Genomic DNA, 26517 nt, shown 5'->3' with positions numbered 1-26517 from the left:
CACCTTGCGTTTTCTTTGGCGTAGAATGCTACCAGTGCCTACATGTTTCAATTATTTTATGCAGAAAATGAAGCGTTGACTTGCTGTGTAGTGACTCCAGAGTTTAAACTTTGCAAATGTCAGTTCTTTGGATAACACAGTTAAGCCCAAACAGAACAGTGTTACTGGAAGGTTTAAAAGGTAAAACTGACAACCTTACAGGATGTGTTTTATACAAATTACATGGCAACTAATGGTAATTTTTATACACATACAAGTGCAAATATAAAACTACAAAGGAAACTTTACTAACAGATTGCATTTTTGTGTACTTGACAGCTGTCTGTACCACTGATTTGCATTAATAGGTGTAACATATAATTGTAGGAATCAAATTAAATGAATCATTACCTGAACCGAGAAGAACAGAAAACTGATGGATTAGTGTTTTACACATTAAATAAAGCTCATAGAACATGCCTCATTAACCCATGTATATGTGCACTTTTCTATGCTTTTGCTACCAAAGTGCTTTCTATCAAACATTCATTTGGATTCATTGGAGAGCAACTCCGGTTTAGCATCTTGCCCAGTGATATTTGGCATGCAGAGTGGAGCGGCCAGTGATTGAACCACCTATGATCAGCAGACGCCCGGCTCTACAGACACCTCATCTGTGAGTTGACGAGTTTTGGAAGCAGCAAATACGGCAATTTCAAAGGATACTGTTCTTAAAGTTTGGAGTTTGCAAACCTAAGCTGTGCTGCCATGTTCTTCATGGAGTGAAGAGGCTTTCTCCTTTCCAAACCAGCCGTAGCTGTTCTTTTGGGTGGGGGGGGTGGGGGGTTGTATTTAATATGGATGTGGAGTCTGAGACCTTGGCTTGAATTTGCTGGGACATCCACTCCTGGGAAGACCTGCATCATTCTTTTTCACATGTGACTGCAAGTCTGCTGTCAGGTCAGCATCACATTCACACTCTGACATTACTGTGTGCAGCAGCAACAAGTCTGTAACACATTCTAATGGTTTATTTCAAATCCATGAAGCAACCCCTAACTAACAATGAATAAATTTAAAAAAAAAATAAGAAGAACAACAAAACCGGTGGGATTTTTAATACAGCAGACTCTCCAAGAAGAAATAAGACAACACAGGAACTCCTTCAGATCTGCATATATTCTCAAGGGTAACATTCATTCTAGCAGAGCTTCAGTAAGGTTTGAAATGTCAGGACAAACGTTCTAGAAATATCCTGATTGGAGAAGAAATTATATAACAAAGGGGTCAAGAAACAATGTAGCACTTGATTCTGCTGTAGTGCATGTACTCATGCCTTAGTGTCAAATGATTCTTACTTTATTTCTTACATCTACTCTGTCCTCACTCGCCTCTCAAAAACACATCAAGGGAGAGAAAGCTGGAGGTTTGGGAATTTCATTTATCCCTCCTGACAAACACATGCAGGGGACTGCAGAGAGCAGCAGACATCGGGTCTTTCTCGACAGGAGGTGTGAGGGATGGATACATTAATCCTCTTTTCCCAGGTGTTGGGTGTAATTAATAACCGCAGGTCTGTGTAAGCACTGCCTTTCTCAGTGGGATCATGAGAAATGGTTACTGGAAATAAGGTTACTGGACAGAAGTGACAGGCTTCTGCGCGAGCAGCACCATCACAGTGACGACACCTGAAAGGAGAAATGCTCATTCCTGATTATCCTCCAGAGACCACGTTCAGCGTTCGACAGATATTTAGAGTGCAGTAGATTCCCCCGACTGTGCCAAAAATCATGGTTCAGAGGGATCGACTGAAAAACATGAGGGGAAAATAAAAATCCAAAAATATATATTTGTTTATATTTATATATATTTATATATTTACGAGGTATGTATCCACAAAGAAGAAAAGAAATTCCAAAATAGGCAGTCTGTGTTTTTCCAAGTGAGTCCTTACTTGCGATGCCTTAAGGAAACATTAATATTAATAGTAATTTTAGTCAAAAATTAAAAAAATACAACTGGGAAACTTTGCTGTCCGTCAGCCGTGCTCTGAAACCATAATCTCCACTGTTGGGAGTCTGAAGGCTCCAAATTAGCGGTGACGTCAGGCAGCTGCACTCCAAAAACAGAAAGAAAACAAAGTCTGCAAATCTCAAATCACAAAATCCAAATCCAAGGATTCACTTTAAGAGAAGAATAAAATAAAACCTATCAGGTGAAACTCCCCTAACCGTTGATTTCACAACAACTGCAGTCTCAGAGTCTCCGCCGTGGAGCTGGCGCCGAACTGTTGAGGCTGGGTTGAGGTGTTTGTACTGGAGAAGTGAAGAGAGGTCAGCCACAGGTCCAAAAAAAGGTGTCTTTGTGCAACAAAACAGGCCTCACCATTAAAGTGCCCCTATTAGCCTTTCTGGGGTTTGCTAAAACACCTTGTTTGTAGTCCAAGCTTTTCCTTACGTTTCTGATCTATGTCACTGTGTAACATGTTTAAATAAATCCTGCCTAGCTGCTAGTGTGGGGCACTCTAACAAAGAAACACCCGCCCTCCACATGCTCCTTCGCCGTGGGACATTATTTTGTTGCTAGGGTTGCTGTGATAACTCTAAAATATCTCCAATACTAGCAAAGCACACGGCATCGTCTGTTTCTGGCTAAAACAAGAGCATTAATATGCTCACGATACCCGTCAGCTTCTATCCTACCCTCTAAGGCAGTGGTGTCAAACTATGGGGACTTGCCAATCTGTCCCGCTGGATGGCTTTGGAAAATATGGAGGAAGGCATGCATCTTTGGACTTTTAACTGTATTTTTTTTTTTTTTTAAGTTTTACAGATTCTCCTGCTGATAAAGACCTCCCCCACAGCCATTTATACTGGACCAGAGTAGTTAAATAATAAATAAACAATTACATGACAGAAAAGTTCCTGTTTTTCACTGTCTACTGTAGAAATTTCAATTTAACTTTTTAAATTCATCAATTAACAAAAACTTTGTTTTACAAATACAGGACAGTCTGTGCGGTGAGCTACCAGGACTTTTCTGTATTTTTACATATTTATCATGTAGAAAAACTCAGATGTGCTCTTTATCTTATCCTAACATATCTCAGGAAATGAACTGTGTGGCAGAAAGTGGGGTTTTATTTGTAAAATGAGTTTGACATAATTACATTAAATAGAGGAAAATTCCCAGCAACACTGCTCTAATGGACATATTCTATTGTTCTGTCTACTGTTGTAATTAACATTTATACAATTTCAAGAGAACAGCTGTATTATGTTTGATGCTGTTGGCGTGTCTTTCTGAAGTGGCCACTGCTAACGTGTTCTAAGTTGGCAGCTGTTAAAGGGCTATGCTGGCTGGGCACAAAAACGCTGCCTTGCTTCTGTTATAGCAGTGGACCGAGTGGAGCAGACTGGGCTCAGACGACGAGAAGAGGCGCTGCAGGAGTGCACAATATGAATTTTTCTTTTTTAAAGTAATCCTATTAGTTAAAAACAGCATAATAGGGGCACTTTAACTGAAACAAATAACGAAGGAGCCAGGTGTCCTCCACACATTTGTTAGTCAGGCTGGCAGAAGGCGATGGCTGCCCACTGTAGTCATGCTAGGTACTGCTGCAATGCTGTCTTCGCTCTGAAAAGAGACACAGAATGAGTCCAGCAGGCTAAAGGAGTGTCTGACAGGATATTTTCTTTTTTGTGACGCACTGTTCTGGCCCACCTGTCACTGAGGTTGGGCTCAGAGGATTGTGTCAGTTTGTGCAGGATGTCCACAAAGCCCATCTCCCTCAGCTTGTCCTGACGCTCCTGAGAACCTGATGACACACAGTGAAGCAGAGAGGACAAATAACAATGTCTGCTGACATGTAAAATCCCACTGCAGCTGTGTGTTCATTAATATGAACACAGACACATGTTCCACAGCTGTATCTTAGCAACAAAGCCTCCAATCAGCTCCCTCCTCTGTCCCTGGTCAACTGCCTTGAAGACGTCAAGATCTGGATGTCAAATAATTTCTTCAAACTGAACTCTGGGGTGTAGTTCCCCAAGCCCCAGCTCCAGAAAGGGACTGATCTATGCCATGATGTGGATGGCTGCTCCTATTCACCATCTCCAGGAGTCTCCATCCTGGGTGAAACTAGAGAACATCACCAGACTCTGGCCATTATCTCAAATTCCCCAGCTGAGACCCCCCATTCATCACCTTCATCACCTCCTGCTTGGAGTGCTGCAATGGTGCCTTGGACAAGCTGCAGTATGCTCATAAAACAAAATTGACAAAGTTTCTACCGACACCAAGTCGTGACAACACCCCGCCTTTATTCACCTCTTGGCTTTGATAAAGTTCGGTATCTCCTATAAAATCCTGCTTCCCAGTGCTGATCAGACATTTCACCTCCTACACTCTGTCCTGGACTCTGTGTTTCCCAGATAACAGCCTGCTCTCCTTCCCTAACAACACAGCCTTCAGTGCTGGTACCCTGATTCTTTGAAATATGCTCCCTTCTGAGATCTGCCCACCTTTGGGCATTTTCAAATAGTAGGTGAAATGTCACAAGCCTTCAGGACAAAAGGCAAACTATAGAAGAGAAATCAGAGTTTAATTAATAATGATGAATGAGTAAAGAAGAAACACTCAGTGCAAAAATGATTCCCAGATTCATCCCATCTGGTCACACAGCATGTTAAGATTTAATGAAGAGAACAATAACTTCAGTTTTAGCTGAATTTAGAAGCAGGAAATTAGAAATCAGAGACATAAAGGGATGAAATTCATTCAGGCCGAACACATTTTCTCTCCAGCTTACAAGTTATCTCCTTTAAGGCTCAACGATTGTTGCTTTTTTTCACTATTATCAAGACAATCGACCTCTGTGGGAGCAGAGAGTTGGCACTGAAGACAATAAAAGTGAAGGAAGGACATCTTAAAACTCTGTTACAGCACTTTCAGAAGGCCATGTACTATAATTAGTATTAAATCCCCTGTATATTCCTATGGCTGACCTCTTTTTAAAACAAACAAAAAACAAACACAGAAAACAGTAAACTGTAACTTCAAAAGTCTGAGTTACACTCTCCCTGAATGAGCATTTAAAAGACTAAAATGTAAACAACCATTTGAGAGGTCGACTTTATTACCATGCTCCTTCCATCCTACACAGCATTTCTCCATCAGACATCTTTCAGCGTTGTACTCGCCTGTGACGTGCCTTCATTCTGGTAAATGTTCTATAAACTAAAGCTGAACACTTAAGACCTCAGTTCTTACTACTTTAACGTGAGCTCAGCTTTCTTCATGTTCCTCGGTCTCCTTTATCTAAACCCATGCCCTTTCTTTATTAGTCCATGTACCTGTGCGCTGCATTTCTTACCGTCCTCCTCATTCCAGATAAGGTTTGAGACGCAAAAGGTTGCAGCAAGCTGCAGTTTCACATTCGAATGCCCCTGTGGGAACAGCAGACATCAGAGAAGTTACAAGTCAAGAAAGACGGGACAATGACACAGATCAATCAGGCCGCGACCTCTAGTATGTGCTTAAACACTAACAGTGTGCACAGTACCATGTAGTATTTGATTTTCTGGAGCATGTCGTCATTGGTCATGATGAGGTCCTTGGCTGTGTTGCCATCGGCAATGTTGACTAGGATGCACAGCGTCTGACAGACAAAGTGTTACATCAGTGCTTTTATCTGAACAGTTTGTTCTGAGGTTAAAAAATAAATAAAAGAAAGCAACAGGCAACAAATTCACAAAACTGGCAACATTTGATCATCACACTTTGTGTTTGTGGACGGGGACGTCAATCTGTCCACTTAGAAGGCACAAACCGAGTCAAACTGATAACAAGAGCACTGGCCAGGCAACAACAAGACAACCCCCAAACCATGGACCCCTCTATAGCTCTGCCTTGATGCCTGCAGTACACTCAGCTTGTAGTTCCCTCAGTATTGCACATCCATACGTACTGTCACATGAAGGTTTACTGCACAGCACAGTGTCAACGATGTGGAAGAAATACCACGAGGAATCAATATGACCAAAATCTCATATTCGATATGACATTTCTCATCCCAATGATGATAGAAATCACAAAATAGTGCTTTTTCTGTAAACGCTGTGACTCTCAGGCAGCTCGACCTGGGCGTCATGTACCTGGAGTCAAGTGTTTTGATCGATGCATGAAACTTTATATTTGTAGATAAAAGTTGCAACAGCTGCCATTTTCTTTCTGAGTATTTATTACACGGCACGCTGCAGGGAAAAGCCTGTTCTAATGTTTTGAGCACCTGACGGCTCTTTTTTTGCTTCTCATCCTTAAACTCTCTCCTTACTCTTTCACGTGATTCGTTCGTAGGTGGTTGAGAGGTTTGTCGTGTTTGAGTCTGTGGTGGGGACCGGTTTGCAGCATAACTTGCATAGTACAGTGTTCTGGTCCGTGTCAGACTTTTCATAACCAAACCATGTCCATGCTACAGAGGGAGCCTCTCATTTAGGAATAAGGTCCTCGATTTTTGTTGACTGGTCCTTCTGTTTGGAGCTGCCTGGTTCGTCTTCACTGGCCATGCTGGTATTCTGTGTGTCTGCATCCACGTGGTGGCCATCCCAAAAAAATATATTGCTGTAAACAGTGGATTTTGCTCCACGACAAAATAAAAGATAGCTTATAATATGAAACCAGAGAAGTTTTAATTTCGTCATCCGATACATTTCGTCATATGGCACAGAAAACTCCCACCCACTCCATGACGTGCACCAGTGAACAACACCGGAAATCATCTCCTTGTATAACTCCTCCATCGAATGCACAGTGCAGTAGTTACACCCTTTTGCACTTGCTCTACAGCAAAGTTTTACAAATTAATGTCAATCATATCTATTTCACTTCTTATAATTGAGCTATTTGTAAATATTAGAGCCATTTCTTATATTTTGTAAACTTTGTAATATATTGTATTATTTAATTTAGTTCAGTCTGTTACTGTTATTTTCTTGGAGCAACTGTAACCACATATTTCAACCTCCTCCAACATGCCCTTTCTGAAGGCTCTCTTGTTGCCTGTCCAGTCCATCTGTTGTTACTTTCATCTGCATCAAAGCAACTGTAATAGATTCACAGTGGTTTGTGCTCCCTAACTGGACAGATTGATATCGCTGAAGTTTAAGTGAGTGAGTGGCCTTGGAACCCTTACTAGATTGACAGGCAGCAGCAAATGCTTCTCCAAGATCACCGTTATCTTTTCTACTGGGCACTGTGTTAACACACCTGAACATTCCAGACCAGCAAACTGTCAAAACGTCTGCATTTATAGAGATTGGTCAATTAAGTACATTTGTTAGCAGCACCTGGTTGCTGCTTTTCCCTGTATGATGGGAATGGTGCAATGTGTCCTGTTGTGCTGTTCATCCAGGATTGTACTTAATTTTATGACCTGTTTTGGACCAGATTATTGTTTATGTCCCGATACAAACACCACTGAATTTAATAGGACAAGACTGACCTCAGGCAGACAGCCTGTGATCACATAAGCAGAATGTTTAACTGCTCTGCCACACAGCAGCACGCTGAACTTAGAAAAAATAAATCATCTGTACGTGTGAAGCAGACGGGTGCTCACCTGCTCTTTGACCTCTATACTGTGCTCCGCTTCGAGGATGAGGGTAACTGCCTGCATGATCTGCTTCCCGTGGGAGCTCATGACCTGGTCAATGTGCTGACAAAATGAGAGTTGGGAGTAAAGGGGAAGCAAAGGAGAATCAGTCTGCATGTTGCACTTAAGACCTCTCGACAATTCATTCAAATTCAGCCCATACTGGATCGTTCATATGTAGTGATAACACAAGTGGGGAGCATTCAACGCTGACCCAGAGGTCAAGTACCACCTATGGCTACGTTCACACTGCAGGCGAAAGCGCATCAAATCAGACTTTTCTGACCCTGTGCGACCCATCTATCCCATCATGGTATGACAGTGTGAACAGCACAAATCCGTCCATCCATCCATCCATCCATCTTCATCCGCTTTATCCGAGACCAGGTCGCGGGGGCAGCAGCCTAAGCAAAGAGGCCCAGACCTCCCTCTCCCCAGCCACCTCCTCCAGCTTATCCGGGGGAACACCAAGGTGTTCCCAGGCCAGCCGAGAGATATAATCTCTCCAGCGTGTCCTGGGTCTGCCCCGGGGCCTCCTCCCGGTGGGACATGCCTGGAACACCTCACCCAGGAGGCGCCCAGGGGGCATCCTTGTCAGATGCCCGAACCACCTCAGCTGGCTCCTTTCGATGTGGAGCAGCAGCTGCTCTACTCTGAGCCCCTCCCGGATGGCCGAACTTCTCACCCTATCTGTAAGGGAGAGGCCAGCCACCCTTCGGAGGAAGCTCATTTCTGCCGCTTGTATCCGCGATCTCGTTCTTTCGGTCACTACCCACAGCTCGTGGCCATAGGTGAGGGTAGGGACGTAGATCGACCGGTAAATTGAGAGCTTCGCTTTTACACTCAGCTCCCTCTTCACCACGACGGACCGGTGCAGCGTCTGCATTACTGCAGCTGCAGCCCCAATCCGCCTGTCGATCTCCGGCTCCCTTCTCCCATCACTCGTGAACAAGACCCCAAGATACTTGAACTCCTCCACTTGGGGTAGGAACTGATCCCCGACCCGGAGTGGGCACTCCACCCTTTTCCGGCTGAGAACCATGGCCTCACATTTGGAGGTGCTGATCATCATTCCCGCTGCTTCACACTCGGCTGCGAACCGTTCCAGTGCAAGCTGGAGGCCCTCACTCGATGAAGCCAACAGAACCACATCATCCGCAAAAATCAGAGATGAGATTCTGAGGCCACCAAAGCGAAAGCCCTCCGCCACTTGGCTGCGCCTAGAAATCCTGTCCATAAAAATTATGAACAGAAACGGAGACAAAGGGCAGCCCTGGCGGAGCCCATCACCCACCGGGAACGAGTCCGACTTATTGCCGGAAATGCGAACCAAGCTCTTGCAACGGTTGTATAGGGATCGAATGGCCCGTAGCAATGGGCCAGACACCCCATACTCCTGCAACACCTCCCACAGGACACCCCGAGGGACACGGTCGACTACCTTCTCCAAGTCCACAAAACACATGTAGACTGGTTGGGCAAACTCCCATGCACCCTCAAGTATCCTCGAGAGGATAAAGAGCTGGTCCAGTGTTCCGCGACCAGGACGAAAACCGCATTGTTCCTCCTGTATCCGAGGTTCGACTAGCGGACGAACTCTCCTTTCCAGCACCCTGGCATAGACTTTCCCAGGGAGGCTGAGGAGTGTGATCCCCCTGTAGTTGGAACACACCCTCCGGTCCCCCTTCTTAAAGATGGGGACCACCACCCCGGTCTGCCAGTCCACGGGTACTGCCCCTGATCTCCACGCAACATTGCAGAGGCGTGTCAACCAGGACAGCCCTACAACGTCCAGAGCCTTCAGGAACTCGGGAAGGACCTCATCAACACCAGGGGCTCTGCCACCAAGGAGTTGTTTAACTGCCTCAGTGACCTCGCCCCTGGAAATTGGCGGGTCATTCCCCTCATCCCCAGACTCTGCTTCCTCCCCGGAAGACGTGTCAGTGGGATTAAGGAGGTCCTCGAAGTATTCCTTCCACCGCCTGACAATTTTCCTCAGTCGACGTCAGCAGCGCTCCGCCAGCACTATACACAGTGCAGGTAGAGCACCGCTTTCCCCTCCTGAGACGCCTGATGGTTTGCCAGAATCTCTTCGAGGCAGTCCAAAAGTCTTTTTCCATGGCCTCTCCGAACTCCTCCCACACCCGAGTTTTTGCTTCAGCCACTGCCCGAGCCGCATTCCGCTTGGCCTGTCGATACCTGTCGGCTGCCTCCGGAGTCCCACAGGCTAACCAAGCCCGATAGGACTCCTTCTTCAGCCTGGTGGCTCCCTTCACCTCTGGTGTCCACCATTTGGTTCGGGGATTACCACCACGGCAGGCACCAACCACCTTGCAGCCGCAGCTCAATGCAGCAGCTTCGGCAATGGAGACGCTGAACATGTTCCATTCGGACTCAATGTCCCCAGTCTCCCTTGGAATGCTGTTGAAGCTCTGCCGGAGGTGTGCGTTGAAGATCTCGCGGACTGGGGCCTCTGCTAGACGTTCCCAGCACACCCTCACTACGCGTTTAGGTGCACCAGGTCTGTCCAGCGTCCTCCCCCGCCACCTGATCCAACTCACCACCAGGTGGTGATCAGTTGACAACTCAGCCCCTCTCTTTACCTGAGTGTCCAGAACATATGGTCGCAGGTCTGGTGATACGATCATCGACCTACGGCCTAGAGCGTCCTGGTGCCACGTGCACTTATGGATACTCTTATGTTCGAACAGGGTGTTCGTTATGGCCAAACTGTGATTAGCACAGAAGTCCAATAACAAAACACCGCTCGGGTTCAGATCAGGGAGGCCGTTCCTCCCAATCACGCCCCTCCAGGTCTCGCTGTCGTTACACACGTGAGCATTGAAGTCTCCCAGCACGACAACAGAGTCTCCAGGTGGAGCACCTTCCAGCACCCCACCCAGGGACTCTAAGAAGGCTGGGTACTCCGAACTGCCACTCGGCGCATAAGCGCAGATGACAGTCAGGACCCGTTCCCCGACCCTAAGACACAGGGAACAAACCCTCTCGTCCACCGGGAAAAACCCCAACGTACCGGCAGCAAGCCGAGGGGATATTAGAATACCCACCCCAGCCCGCCGCCTCTCACCAGGGGCAACTCCAGACTGAGACAGAGTCCAGCCCCTCTCCAGGAGACTGGTTCCAGAGCCCAAGCCATGCGTAGAGGTGAGCCCGACTATATCTAGACGGTACCTCTCAACCTCACGCACTAACTCAGGCTCCTTCCCCACCAGATAGGTGACATTCCATGTCCCTATTGCCAGTCTTGGCAGCCGGGGGTCAGTCTGCCAGGGCCTCCGCTCCTGGCCGCCACCCGGCACACAATGCACCCGACCCCTATGGCGCCTCCTGCGGGTGGTGGGCCTGCGGGAGGATGGGCCCATGTCTCCTCTTCGGGCTGTGCCCGGCCGGGCCCCATGGACTAAGGCCCGGCCACCAGACGCTCGCCCTCGGGCACCCTCCCCGGGCCTGGCTCCAGGGCAGGGCCCCGGTAACCCTATCCCGGGCAGGGTAAACTGTTCCCTCGATATTCTTTTCATAAGGGTCTTCTGAATCGCTCTTTGTCTGGTCCCTCACCCAGGACCAATTTGCCATGGGAGACCCTACCAGGGGGCATAGCCCCTGGGATCCCTGGGACACACAAACCCCTCCACCACGATAAGGTAGCGATTCAAGGAGGAGCAGCACAAATCCGATATTTTCAAATCCGACCTGGGTCACTTTCATATGTGGTACTGAATCCGATACATATCTGATGTTCTAGAAAGCGACTGCTGTTTGAACGGTCATGTCGCATTAAATCCGTCTTTTATGTCACTGACACAAGACAGACGCCAATTATCAGCGCCAGAGAAGACATCGCGAATGCTTCCTGGCCATCCAGTGAAACTGTTTGGAAGACAACGTTGGAGAAACGTGAACATTTTATTTATACTGTATAATCTGCAGATTCTGACAGAAATCTGCAACTATCCTTTGAAGCACTGCTCCTCTCTAAAACAGCAATAAGGATAATTATTAGGCCATTTGTAAATGACAAAATAACATAAAGCAAAATTGGGAAACGTAAAGTCTGAAACAAGTCTTTATATTAAGGTCCATCAGTCAAACAATCCTGTTTGCTCTGGGTCTAAACAGAGCGCGTTGTGTGTGTCGTCTTCTTTTGTGCATGCGAGCCGCTTTGAGGGTTCACACTAGAGCGCGTCTGCTGTCACATTTTATTTGTAGTGTGAACACGCAGAGAAAAAAAAAAAAATCGGATTGATCAAAAAAAAATCGGAATTGAGCATTAAGACCTGCAGTGTGAACGTAGCCTATGACATATGGGCCACCTAAGAGCAGTTCACAAACAGCAGCAGTACATTTGTTGCATAAACTAGACTCTTTTGTGAAAGTGGATTTTGTTGATATCGAATCTGACGCAGCACGATAGTCACGATAATATTTGCATGTAACCAGTGGAAAGCTAAAATTTATTTATTCATTTAACAACATCATTTCATAATTACTGCAAAGTATCCACAGCAAACAGTACACATTTTAAAAATATCTTAAATATTATCTGGGAAATATTAATATTAGCTTTCTCTGCTCTACTGTAAACTGAACAGAGGTTTTGATCGGTAATGGGACAAAACATCACCGTGGAATTTGGGAAGCTGCTCTACACACCAAACTGTTGTAGCTGCTTAACACTCATTCATTAGTATCCAGACATCAATTTTCTTGTGCTTATCCAAGCTTACCCAGCTACTGGCTCCCTGTGTGAGGATATGAATGGGAACCAGAACTGGAGACAGTCTCTCTGGCGTTGGAGCCTCACATTCCTCACTCACAGAGTCATATGCCAAAACAGCAGACTCCTTTTGAGCCCCTAATCTGAGCTAAGATTGTACTGATGGACACCTACATCAGAAACTGACTTGTTTTTCGTTGTATGTAAACATGTCTTTGTGTTGAAAGTGAGAAAAAAACTCCTGGTGTGTTTGTGTGATTCAGAGAACACTACCTCTGCCATCAGATCTGTGACTGCAGACAGGGCCAATATAAGGATCAGACCATCGAGCCCAGCTTGACTTAGAGTTCCTCCTAAATGACCGGGTTTTCCCATGCTCTCTCTGAGGAAGAACCCATTTCCACCACTTAAATCTGATCTTTTTCCTTAGCTTGTGGCTACAGGCAAGGGTAGAAACACAGATCAACAAGTCTGGCTTCACACTCAACTCCGTTTTCACTACAACAGTGTATCGATGCAGACACTGCACTAGTCTACCACACTGTATCCACTCATTTTAGCAACTGGAGATTGGACCGCCAACTGACCTACAAAGCGCCAGACCCTCAGCCACGCGCTTGCCAAAAAGCCCCACTACAAGGCCTGACTCGAAATCGAGGGCCTCTGTATCCCTGTGCTGCATGAGTTAATCCTTTGAATGTGACTTTAATCACTGTTTTTATAATAAACTCATCAATCTGACCTTCTAACCAGGACCAATTTGCCCTGAAAGAACCTATGAGGGCTTAATTCCCCCCGAAGACTACAAATCTCACCAAACATTCATGGATTCTTTCATACTTAAGAAAGCTCAAAAGCTTCAAAGCACTTAGTAGTTTGTAGCGACTCACTTACAATAGAAACAGTGTGCATTACACCAAATCACAAGAGTTCAACGTCCTACAGGAAACACGCTACCGTTTATCTGTCCACTCCTATTAGAAACTAATCTGACTGCTTATTGTAGAGCATTGACTTTGTTGTGACTGTTGTTGTAATATCAATAAAACTGATTTAAGTTACAATGTGATTCAGTGTGAAGTTTTGTGCTTTAAAAAATGCAAACCCTTTGAAATTTGACTCAGAACGAGGTGATTTCCATCTGAGATTTAATTTGAGCCGGTGAGTGTTCAGCAGTTAATCGACACAATAATCGAAAGCTTATCCAACAATGAAAAAAAAAACCAAAACAAACAAAAGAGAAAAAGCTTTAATTGCAGCCTTATTCATGTCTGTTCATGTGTGTGTTTGCGTGTCTCACTGCGCGTTGCGACAGTAGATTGCGCAGCAGACCGAGGGTCTTCATCAGCACGTTGGTGTCGGGGTCTGATAGCAGGCGGAACAGCTGTTCTGTGCCCAAACACCGAACAATCTCCACCTTCACCTTCTGATCAGCTTGGAACGCCATATTCTTAACACACAAACACACAAAGTAGTCAGTCGGGATATTTTAACATCAAGCTAAACACAGCAGCTCACTTTTACAGTGCAGACGAAGGGTGGAGGGGAATATTTTAAAGTAAAAAAATTAAATAAAAGCTCACCATCAGGGCCCAGATCCCATTGACTCTCAGTGCAGGACTGTCGCTCTGGGTTAGACTGCATAGTAATTCCATTACCCCTGACTCCAGGATGGGCTGCAGACACACAAAGACAACTGGACTCAACATTAAAGTAATTAAAAAACAAAAAAAGAAAACGTTACTTTACTAAACAGCTATTTTTTAAACATCTCCATCAGGAACGGCATCATCATCATCATCATCAGTCGTGCAGTCTGCAGAGCATTTCCTCTCAAATACTGTCTGCATGGGGCTGTTGCCTACCTACATTCATAATCAGCTCTTGTAGAAACACCTTATACAAATGTGGGAGCCGGGTTTGTCTCTTTTTGGTGCTTTGCCTGTGTCAGAAATGCAGGTGTGACGTGTGTGCCTGCTTTTTGGTTAAAAGCAGCTTCTTCCTGCAGGGCTGTGAGGAGGGGTTAGTGAGTTTACAGCTTCAGAATGCAGACAATCAGAAAACATTTAATTTCTCTGCTTTACAACTCCCTCTAGTCATTCACGGTGTCGCTCCCTCAACCACAGCCGTCCACTCTCTCCGCTTCTCTCTGCACTTCAGTCTGGGTTCCTTCTCAGAGTAGGTGTAAGACCTGCACTTAATCTCTTTTGCTGTAGGGAAATGTGGCTTCTGAGCTTCTACCTGCCCTGCTGTGTTTACCAGCACATGTTCCACCTGCTCAGTTTTTAAAGCTTTCTGCTGTGGCTGAAAACGAGGCTGTGTGAGCGGTGAGATTGTACCAAACTAGGACAGCTGTGAATCAAACAGCCGAACAACGAGATGAACGTGTCAGCAAACTCGATTCATTTCAGAACCCGGAGTGTCTCCATGAGTGTACCTCTTTGCTGGGTGAGAATTCCAGCAGTAGATTGCATAGTGTAGAGGAAGCCATAACCAGGACTTCATCCGGGGCGTTCTGCAAGAGCTGCGTACAACAGAACACACAACCTTAGTTGATATTTCCTCTCACAATCGCAGACAGGCTCGACGTTAATGTGTCAGGTAGAGAAACTCAGAGCTCCACTAAACAGCTGTGAAAATATGCTGTAAACAAAACTTTAACGTCAAATTCCAGTGACCTTCATCAGGGGTTTCCATACTGCATGATCGTGGAAGCTGGTTCTCAGCTGCTGCACCGACCGAGAAAGACTGTGAAGACACCTAGGACAAAACAAAAATATAAACAGGTGGTTTAATGGAGATATTCAGTGTGTCAAAGCTTTGGTTTAATGTACCAGATCAGCACCGGAGCCTGAATTAAACTGCCTGTGGTTTTACTCATCAACAGGCAAATCCCACTGTGGTCCAAGCCAGGCCTCCAGAGTGCAACAGCAAGCTGACATAAAGGGTTAAATGTGTACAGAGAATTAATACTAATTATATGATTTAAAAAGTAATGTAACGTTTTGTCTAACACAACTGTATGAGATCTACTGTAGTTACATTGGAAACATTACCGCAAGTGGACCTATTACACTAAATTCTTCAGCTCCCTTTACATTAAGGTCCCGCCCCCCTTAAGCTAGCTTCATTCTGATAGGTTGCCCTACATCTTAGTTTTCCCCAAACAGAAGCAGCGAAAGGCTGTGGCTCTGCTGTAAACCTTTTAAGAATATCGATCTTAATTAGAAACGGCAAATTTCTCTAATACATCCGTACCAGTTTGGACATGAATCTGATCCAGAGCATGAGTGCGCACAGCACGAGGAAAGCAACAAACATTAAAGCAGGACGTCTCTGTTCAGTAAATATTTTGCTCATTACTGTTTATTGGATTATTAGGGTGGATATAATATTTCAATCAAATCTACATGACTTCCTGTTAAAAGATCTACATTAAAGCAATAAAATGGCTAAAGTGGAAAACTTTCTATGCCAAAACAGGTCCACTTTAACTTTACCAAGCTCAAATTTAGTGCTAACCTCCTCAAGTCTTTGCAGCTGTCTCACTTTGCACCATACCTGACAGCCGCCAAACGGACTTTAATGCTGGATTCTGATAGGCCACTGACTATCCTGTCCATCATGTTCTCCGTCTCTGTTATCTGAAAGCCAACATGAGGGGCCGGGTTAGCACAGAAACATATAATGACACGTTTACATAAGCAAACAGAGACGTAAACCAGAGGGCACCTTTTTGCGGATCTCCTCATCGTTGGAGCCCAGTGAGGCGTACAGTTTGAAAGCTGCTTGTCTCAGCTCGTGTGCGTGTTTCAGGTCGTGGTCCAGCTGCAAGACAGCAAAGTGAACTGTTGCTGAACATTAAGTGACAAAGGTTTTTTATTCAAGGTGAAGGATCCATTTTGTGATTAATAAATATGTTTATCAGCATTACGTATTTGTTCCTGGGAACTGAAGGCAGTAAATGACCTCAATCTGAGGGTTACCGGGTCAAAGCTGAGTGATCGAACAGCTAAACAGTCTTTCTGGGCAAAAGGAATACATTTCAACAGCCTTCAATTTGTCTTAGTAAACAAGAAAGGAAATGTTTTAGGGACACAGACAGCAGATATTTAAATGCCCTGAAAAACATCTACAACTATAAGACTGATTAGCACAAGTTCAGTTTGTTGGTTCACAGACAAATGTTACAAGCCCCTGAACTTTTCATCAGAATCCCGCTATTGAGCCAAATGGATGCAATCAAATTTGTTACGCACAGAAGAAAAGAAGTTTTGATAATCCCAAAAGGAAACTGTCAGCACTTTCTAATGCTCCGACTTTCAATTCACAGGTCCAATTTTTAGTGAGTCCACATCTTTACTGTGACTATGGTCGAAGCATTAGCTACGCTTCATTGTTGTTTATAAAACATCAGCAATCAAATCATTTCGTAACTGCATCTTCTGACAAAAATCTCCAAACACACAATTTACAGGCCACAGCTATGCTATGATTTACACTAAATTTACATGTAAACGTGATCACTCATAGCTACACAACTAGTTTTCCTCTCACTCAGCACACGGGCAGCAAATCAGCTGCTCACTGAACAGAGCAGACATACACAGGTGTGCCTGCAGCAAATATAATTCACACTCAATTATTTAAAGTTGTGATCAAAAGTTGACACTCATCGTAGGCATGAATGCCACGGTAATGCTTTCAGTGATTTCTTTGAACTATTTTATGTTCCAGGGAAGAAATGACTGCAGCTTACATCATTAAAAAACAACAACAAGTGAGTGCACAACTTTGAATTTACACACAAAGTCAAATATATAAAAACCTTTTAATAGGTGGTGCAATAGGTAAGCACATTTTTTAAATTAAAAAAAAAAATCAATATGAAAATTGTATTAATTGTATTAGAAGGCCGTTAACTGTGAAATCTGGACTGCACTCTCAGCAGACACTGAATGGGCCATTTTGGTCATGTTTGAAAAACAGTGTTCTGTGTTCTTCACAGCACTGGTTTGCCCTCTTGTGGGCATAATGGGATATTTAAACAGATACGTGTGTGTTTTGTGACAACACTATTTCATGGGGGCAGTGGGAGACCTTAGACCAGCAGCTGGTTTCATCGAGAGCAGCTTAGAGAAGGGGAAATCTAAAAGTCACAAAGCCCGTGATGGATGAAAAGTTGCCACAGTGGCAACGTCTTGAACTGACGTGTGATGAACAATGCAATCAAGTTCTCTGAGATTCCTCATTTTAAAAGATAAATATTAAAACTGCTTAACTGAACAGACACGACTCACCCTCTTGATGTCAGTGATGGCAGACACCGAGCTGGGGTACTTGAAGTAGTCGGCTAGCATGGCCACGAGGTGATCAGTGGTGCTTGCGATCCTCTGCAGCTCCACGTCGGGCTCCATGAGATAGGCCAGTGTCTCTGCACCCTCCACCCTTTCCTCGAGCAAATGCTCTTTACTGCACATTCGCACGAGACATGGCAGGGTCTGCACAAGCAGCAAAAAGTCACATTTAAGGGGGAAAAAACAAAAAAAGGAGTGCCACTGGTAGAGTATCACAAGAGAAATGATGAAGCGAGGCACAAGAACATGTGGGAAAAATCTGACCTTTAGTACTATGCAGCTATCGTCTGTCCTGATGGCACTCGCTCGACACATATAGGTTAGACTGGAACAGGAGAAGAGGTCACAAATAAACAAAAGGTACAGAGGATATAACTCAGTAATAAATAAATGTTATGCCACTCACCATTTGGCTGCTGTTAGCTGCATTTCAATGGGTTGATCCCTTTGCATCATTTTGACAAATACCTGAGTGAGTAGCTCACCATCCACCAGCACTGATGAGGAAAAAAAGCACATGAGAGGAGAAAAAGACGAGAGAAAGTAGAAGAAGAAAAGCTCCTCACCATTCACCAGTGTCATGGAGACCTGAGTGTTCTCATACGCCAGGACTGAGAAACACTTTAACGCCTGCATCCGGACCTGGAGAACAGAGGACGATGTATGGAGTGTTACAGAGTATTGTGTGTCAAAGGTCATATGGTCACACGGGGTAAAGATGCACACTCCCATTATACCTTATAAGAGGGTGAAATGAGCAAAGGGGCAATATTTTGGATGGCGCCGTGGTTGAAAAGGATCGTCTGGTGCTCTGGAGTCTGAACACAACAAATCTCAAATCAGCAATCGATCAGTCTGAACAGAGACACTGTGATGGACTCCAGTGTGTTTATGGGCAATAAAATACCAACAAATACCTTACAACAGTGGGAGAAGATCTGGGTGATGTACTCCTGGGTTCTCAGAGAGTTGCTCAGAAGAGACATTAAATGAGGAATCACAGTGGGGTCCTCAAAAAGAAAACAAACGAAAGAGAACATACACACAGAATCATTTCAATGAGAGAATGGGTGATCATGTTCAAGAATAGTCAACTTTTAAACCATCTCTGATGTGAAAATGTAAACAGGGTGGGTGAAAATAAACTCCTGACAATCTCAGTTCTAAGAGATAAGATAAGATAAAACTTTATTGATCCCACAACGGGGACATTTTTGCGTCACCTCAGCTCAAGTACAGATATCAGAAGGAAATACAAAAACACAAATAAGTACAATCAGTGAAAAAAAGTAAGAGAATGCACTATATACAATGGTAGCATACACAGTATGTGATTATGGATATGGTTGGAAATATGGAAGACAAACTATATAGCTTGACATAACTATTGTACCACTACTATTCCTATTTATAGACATGTGTACACACACACACACACACACACACACACACACTAAATATACATATGTATACATATACATACATATATACCGGCACATGTCCATACACATGGAAGGTCCATTATGCATGAAGTGGTGACCGTGGATGTTCAGTGTCCAGTGACTTATGACTTTGTGATTGAGGGGTTATAGAGTCTAACTGCTGTTGGGATGAATGATCTGCGAAAGCGCTCCTTCCTGCAGCGAGGGTGTTTCAGTCTCTGACTAAAGGAGCTGCTCAGCCCACTCACATACTCATGCAGTGGCTGATGTGGGTTGTTCATGATGGATGTCAGCTTTACTAACATCCTCCTCTCCATCCACTCCCCCTGCAGGCCACTGCATATAAAAGGGCAGATGCTACCACAGTGTCATAGAATGTCCTTAACAGAGTCGTGCAGACTCCGAAGGACCTCAGTCTCCTCAGCGGGTGGAGTCGACTCTGGCCCTTCTTATACAGGATGTCTGTATTTGTAGTCCAGTCCAGTTTATTGTTGAGGTGAACACCCAGGTACTTCTGTGGTGCTTTGTAAAAGATAAACCGTTCCATGTCAGCTGTGTCAGAGGAAACGCACTCGCAACCACTCAACAAGAGCGATGAGTCACCATACTCTGCACGGAACCTTGCAAATAGGGTAGCCACTGCTGCTAGCAATGCTAACAATAGAGTGACTGTTTAACACATGCTTTTTATTTTTTTATTTTTTTATTTATTTTTACTTTCAGTCAAATAGTCGCGAGTAACATCTTTAACTAAAACTGTCCTCATGCTTTCTGTTGGAGATAAAAGAATGTGATGGTATTTTTTTTTTAAAGACTGACCTGCTGATTATGAGTTTGACCAAGTAAGTATCCATGACAGCATGGATACTTTTGAACTTTTCTTTAATTCTCTCATAAAGATGAAATTTAAGAACCTCTCCTTTGCCCCTAACAATGAGTTTCGACACCTCACTAAAGTCACGGTATGACGACAATCAGAAGTGTTTCTTGGCTTTTCCAACAGTAGCCGCATAGTCAGAGACCACCACTAACTAACTCATCACTAACTTTTGATGCAAACCAGTCATTTTGTTCTGTAAGCAGGCTGAAATCACTCAGACCAGGAGAGCTTCAAGGACTACTCCCAGCAAGCTTTGAAGGGGTAAACAGGGTTTTGTTGTTTTTGGTTATAAAAATGACTTTTTCCTCAACAACTGCACGACTCGAATAAATCTCAAAATTAGGTGCACCAAGTTACCACGCAGAGCTTCATTTTACTAATACAATTAGAGTATATTTACATTTATCTGACATGGTTTGCATGCCTGTGTCTAGCTGACACCAGTGTTAGTATCCTGTGTCCATCCTCTTTGCGTAAACAAACTGCTGATGGTTAAAGTCTTTGATGGCTGCAAAGGCTTAAACAGAAAGACAGTTTATATGCTGGCTAGCCAGCTATTCAAACAAGGAAATGACAGATGGGTGCTCTGGTAGATTTCTGGTTACAGTGAGACAGACACAGTCGCTCCACATTACTGATTCCATTTTCTTTCAGAGAAGAATCAATATGCTGCATTTAAACTGCTTTAGGTGTTTACACAGCATATTGCTACCAAGCGGAACAATCACACTTGTCTGTGCCACCATGAGGTTTAATTAACACCTCTAAGCTGCACGTCCGCTGCAGCAGAGGCTAACAAGTGTGGCAAAGAATTTGATAAGACTCTGAATCAAATCAGATCATATTAATCACTGCATTTCTTCCAATAATACATTTTATTAGTGCCTCTGTTCTGTATTTATTTGCTACAACAAATACCTGAGACTGGTACTCTGCGCTTGTCATGACCAAACTTGTCTACACATGTGGTATAGAAGGCATTTAAGGCAACCTACAGTATAAAGCAGCTGCACAGGGGTGACTGGACTGATGAAGACAGTTCTGAGACATCGAAGGCAAGCTTCAATGAAGACCAGGTCCGGAGATAAGAGACCTGCAAGCACACAGAGTACGTGTAATCTCACGTCACCTACAGTATTTGCATACATCTGTGTGTGCGTGTGTGTTTGACCCAACCTTGAAGAAGGGCAGGGATGATGTGACAGTCCACCAGGGACTTGATGTTGTTCTCAGTGCCCATGGCGAGGCTTCCCAACACTACGGCGCACTCTGTCCTCAGCTCCATACTGGACGAGCTCTGCTGCAGCAGGTATAATAACCTGGAGCCAACAGAGGAGGGAAGCACAGTCAGGGTTTCTCTAGGTTTTTAATAAGACAGTTGAATAAAGTCTTATCACTTCTATCCAATGCAATTTATATACAGAGCACTGAAACACACAACAGTCACCTCAAGGCACTTTATACTGTAAGACAAAGAACCTACAATAATAGAGAGAAAATCCCAACAATAAGATGACCCCTCCATGAGCAAGCAGTTTGTGACTGCGGAAAGGAAAAACTCTCGTTTAACAGGAAGAAACCTCCAGCAGAACCATACATAGGAAGTGGAAAAAGACAAATAAAGTCCCAGCAGCCTATTTTTCTAGCCTTTGCCTAGAGAGGACGTCTTTTTCCCAACTCCAACCTGGGAGCCGGTTCAACATGAGAACAAACCCTGCATAACCTGTAAGACATAGCAGAATTTACTACCAGGTTATATTGCATAGCTTTAACAACTGTGCTGTAGTTTCATATTATCATGAACTAGGGCTGGGCGATATGACCCAAAATTCATATCTCGATATTTTTTAGCTGGATGGCGATATAAGATATATATCTCGATATATCTTTTTTTAAAGCCATAAAGTAAGAACAAAAAGAGAGTTCTTAGTCAAAGCTGTGTCCCAGATGTCACACAGGCACTTTTATTAACATAGAGCAGATGTACATAAAATTTACTCAAAAATAAATTATGAGCATTTATTAAATAATAATGCTCCATAAATAAAAGAAAACAATGTTGTTTTTGTGCATAACAAAAAGCTCACAAATGTGCAGTCAAAATGTAAAGTAAAAGACGAGCACTATAACAAAGACAGATTTCACAGCTGCTCTGTTCCCAACTTGTACTGCGTGACTGACAGCCTGGAGTTTGTAATCCGCTTCGCAACCACGTCTCTTAACAGGTGCCATTTATGGTCCTTATACACAGTAAGGTAATATTACGTTGAAGCACAGTACGTATCACTCCGCGAGGCTCAGCCGTAATGCTCCGACAATCCATCAAGCGGTGCAGCTCCGTAGCTTACCAAAGTCGTACTAAAACATTTTTTGACAGATTGCTGAGCGCCGTGTTCCACATAAAATCGGTTCGCGGCCATCAAGCACAACCAGAATTCATACATAAGGCGCGCTGTCAACTTTTGAGAAAATGAAAGGATTTTAGTCCGTGCAGCACCTCTGGGCTGCATGGCGTTAGCGTGGTTAGCTCGTTAGCGTGGTTAGCTAGCTAACACGTTGACGCCGTCCAGCCCCACGCACGGGGCGATGCGCAGTAACTCGTTAACGGAGATTTGCCGTGTCCATCTTGTCGCTTCCTGCAGGTGAAGCGATGGGGGAGGAGGGGGAGTTGTGTTCAGTGAAGGAGAGGCGAGGCCGAGTAACGTTGCGTAAAGACGAAAGTGGACGAAAGAAAGGCAAACTTGCGGCTCCGCAAGTATAATTATAACGTAACATAGACTATATCGATATAAAGGATATGGTCACATCTTATATCTCGTATAAAAATATATCGATATTTTTTAAAAACTCGATATATCGCCCAGCTCTATCATGAACTACAACTTTATACTACTGTCAACAAAACAGGCATCAGCCTGTAGAACCTGGGGGTAAAAATAAACTTGGCCCTAACAGACCTTTTTTAAGTATCCATCTACTCTGTATCTGTGACCAAATGGGTTCAGAGGATGGCTGGGGTAATGTACTGTGGTGAGTTTCATGCTCTGTTATGATATCAAAGAGGTTGGGGGTTGCAAAACAACTGGATTCAAAAGCACCATAAGTGCTTTTAATGTGGTCCAACTTATTTGGTTGGAGGAACAGACACAAGAGGGTAAGCGTGCCATGTTCCAACAGCTTCATGTAAGTGCATTAGAATGACTTTTTCAAAGACCTAAAGAAGGAAGTAGAGAGCAGGAGAGCGTGAGAGGTGCGGGGATTCATACCTCGGCACGGCTCCGAGGACAATCAGATTGGCCTTCTGCTTGTTGTTTCCTATGACAGCGTTCTTCATGTCACTGTGAAAGCATACAAATACATCCAAATGAGACATGTGAATGTATTTGAAACAACATAATATAACCTTAAGAGTGAATATGAACACCTTGATTTATAGCATGTTATCATTTAATTGATAAGTTATAAGCACATCAGGCCGACACAGGTCAGGCAGGCTGACAGTTTTAAAAACAACAATAGAAATCATTGATATCAAGCTCATGTTCTACATATTCTCATGTAACACATTAGAAATGAACAGGCTTCATCTAAGTGCATTTTTCCCCCCATGAGCTTCTTCTGCTCTGTTAGTACCTTCAGATGATATGTGATATCAAACTGCAGCAAGGTGAGTGGAAAAGCACACTGATCTAGGAGGCAGTTAAGGCGGTCAGGCGCTCGGCTAATGAAACGATACAAGTCGTAACCAGAGCTAGTCTCCCCGCAAGTTAAAAATAACTAAATAGTCCGAGTCCAAATCACAGCAGTCCAGACCAAGAGTGAGAGTGAGACACGAAGTCACAAACAGCTAAGCCTGTGCATGTAAGCACACACTCCTGCTGCAACACTGTCGTCACTAATGTTTAGAATTTGGGACATTAAAAACAAGCACGTGTTGGTAAATGATAAACAGCCTGTGGAATTAAACTCTTAGCAACAACAACAGCTGAATTTAACGTAACAGGGTGGACTGTTTGTTTTTGTTTTTTTTAACCATCAATTTCATTCATTTTCAACAAAAAAGAAAGAAAGAAAAATCAGGAAAGCCCAAAGACGTGCTATTGCAGTGGCTGAATAAAGTCTGCAAATTGGAGGCAAGCAGAATTTGACAGCTGTCATTTACTGAAAAAAAATTTTTTCAAACACTTTTTTTCCTGCACTTTGTAAAACAAAATTTAAAACAAAAATCAAAAACAAACAAAACAGCACACGCAGAGATTTTTCTGCAATGTCTCCACCCACCAAACAGGTTTTGGCCTTCCACCAAGAGAATTAATGAAAACTGTGAAAAAAAAAATATATGTAAGACTTCAATTTAATTTACAAGTTTGAAGCATAATGCATTTTATGCATCAAACAAAAACAAAAAACTCTATAAGATGCACAGACTTCTTGCCTTGCCTACATAATGCGCGACAGTATTTTTGTGTGTATTCACATAAGTACTATTCTGACACAGGAAACACCCTGATATACATGTGTATATATCATACGCGATCAGACCCACACTTACATGACTCCCTGAAGCACTTTCTGTGGGTCGGGGTCAAACAGTCTGTCAACATAATGGCGACTAGTGGCGGTGACTTCCTGCATTAGAACAAAAAACAAAACAAAAACACAAACATGACTTTTAGAAATCACTGACTTGACCCTGGATTTACCTTGTACAGTATTTTTTCTCTACACTATCAAATGCTGTCCTCCACATCTGACAACTGACAAAGTGCACATATTTCAGCAGAGTAAAAGCCTACGGAATTTGGTTTCTAACTGAACAATTATTAACCATTAAATAAACAATAATTAATTATACATAAAAAGGGCAGTTTTAAATTGTTTTTTTTTTTTACAACTAAAATAACACCTTTTGTGTTACACACAGGAAAAATACAGCAGCCTCCACGGCAGGAGCCTTTAAAAGCTTTTTGACACTGTGACACCAGAAAACTTTGTTTATGTCACTGGCAGCTTTGACCAGAACTTTCCGCAGAAGTCAACGTCCTCCAGCTGCCAACGGAGTCACACTTTGATGCCAGCACGTAGCTCACAAGGTGTCCCAACACGTTCTGTACCTGTGTACCTCTCATTCAGACAGCCACTGTGGCAAACATTCATTTCACAAGTATACAGCATTATGTATGTATACACAATAACGGATCAACTCGTGTTTTTTTTTTTTTTAAAAAAAGAGTGAAGCTGAGATGCTAAAGTATCAGTTACCATGATATCTTCAATCACACTGCCTCCTTTCTGCATACACCTACCATGGGGGGCGTTTCACGGGGGCTCCTTATGCGCTTTTTCGTGGAACATTTTGCGTTATATTAGCCAAGTTACAGTTGGCAGTGAGTGTCACTTGCTAGAGTAAATCCCGGAGTCTTACCAATTACTACAGCTCTGACTGCCGACACACTACATATAAAAAAAAAAACCTCAAGAGTAAGGAAACCAGTGAGTTAGCGAAGTTTGCTTCGCTAGCTTAACCGTATGCTACAGTTGCTAATGTTACTTGCAGGAGCACCTAACGTTAGCTAGGTTTACAATGTTAAGTTTGCTATTGCAATTAAGACGGCGCATAACTTAAAATCAAATAATACTGAGTGGTTTGAATAAAAATCTCATTCCTACAACTTTTTATCCAATGTGCATGATGCATTCTATAAACGTGTTTTGACTACTGCAAAACTGGTGACAGCACTGGTACTCTTAGCAATTAGCTGCTAACTCATTCCGAGTAACACTGACAGCTAGTTTGTTCGCTCAATTTTGTTTTAGGTTACAACGACGGGGCGAGCGGGCACAGCTCGCATGTATTCTCTTTATTGTGTTCGGAAGGTTCCCGCCCGCCCGGGCAAAGCAAGGAAGAAAATCATTCTCTACAACAGCAACGTAGGCGGACCGCTACATGTTGCAATGCCTTTAACTTAGCTTTATGGCTAACAGAAAAACCTTTATACTTGAGAGCTTCTAGATGACCAAACAAAATCAGCTACTCGCAGTTGCCGTTTGCATTCTATAACCTGACAATGCTAGTTGAAATTATAAAGACTGGCACTCACAGACAGCACACTGATGCGGAGTGGGGCCTCCAATAAGCACGCCATCTCTCTTCCTCCGATGGAGCGCCCCAATCGGCGCAGCAGTCTGGAGACACTCCACCCCCCAGAGCAGCTTTGAGGGGCCTTTAAAAAGTAACTGTAGCCTAATCAGACAACTCTTTGCTAGCGTTATTTCTAAAACAGGCCCCTATATTCTTCCGTAGGCTCAGCTGTGATGTCCCGTAGCAGATATGCAACAAAAACCAACACCGCTAACTTAGCGAGCTCTCTGACAGACCGTGGACTTGTCAATAAAGTAAATATTGTTTATAAACGTGACGTGGTTGCTGTCTGCTTGAATTTGATTCGACACAATAGGTTGAGTCGTGCGAA

The 26517-nt window shown here is 43.8% G+C and overlaps 1 protein-coding gene across 1 annotated transcript; it reads right to left on the bottom strand.

The window, feature by feature from the left end:
* Positions 1-799: 799 nt before the first annotated feature.
* Positions 800-26430, bottom strand: armc8 (armadillo repeat containing 8). Its single transcript, XM_085375217.1, has 22 exons — positions 26146-26430; positions 24597-24673; positions 23311-23382; positions 21221-21363; positions 21040-21137; positions 18640-18732; positions 18460-18540; positions 18289-18364; positions 18129-18219; positions 17987-18047; positions 17666-17866; positions 16098-16193; positions 15927-16009; positions 15044-15125; positions 14803-14889; positions 13949-14041; positions 13666-13815; positions 7598-7693; positions 5543-5638; positions 5354-5426; positions 3703-3796; positions 800-3615 (listed from the first exon to the last, which is right to left on the bottom strand). The coding sequence occupies exons 1-22, from the start codon at positions 26188-26190 to the stop codon at positions 3582-3584; spliced, it is 2022 nt and encodes a 673-aa protein (XP_085231343.1). The 5' UTR covers positions 26191-26430; the 3' UTR covers positions 800-3581.
* Positions 26431-26517: the final 87 nt, after the last annotated feature.

This window comes from Diplotaxodon limnothrissa, linkage group LG16, assembly GCF_057381915.1.
Source record: "Diplotaxodon limnothrissa isolate DT_005_m linkage group LG16, D_limnothrissa_male_GT1.1, whole genome shotgun sequence".
Lineage (NCBI taxonomy): Eukaryota > Metazoa > Chordata > Actinopteri > Cichliformes > Cichlidae > Diplotaxodon > Diplotaxodon limnothrissa.
Note: the sequence above shows the minus strand (reverse complement) of the source record. Positions and strands in the feature narration are given on the sequence as shown.

Excerpts from the sequence above, each read along its gene's own strand:
- armc8 (XM_085375217.1), bottom strand. The coding sequence starts at position 26,190 with ATGGCGTGCTTATTGGAGGCCCCACTCCGCATCAGTGTGCTGTCT. Across the intron at positions 18,365-18,459 it reads TCATTTCACCCTCTTATAAG|GTCCGGATGCAGGCGTTAAA; the intron begins GTATAATGGGAG and ends TCTGTTCTCCAG. Across the intron at positions 7,694-13,665 it reads ATCTACTGTCGCAACGCGCA|CACATTGACCAGGTCATGAG; the intron begins GTGAGACACGCA and ends TCATTTTGTCAG.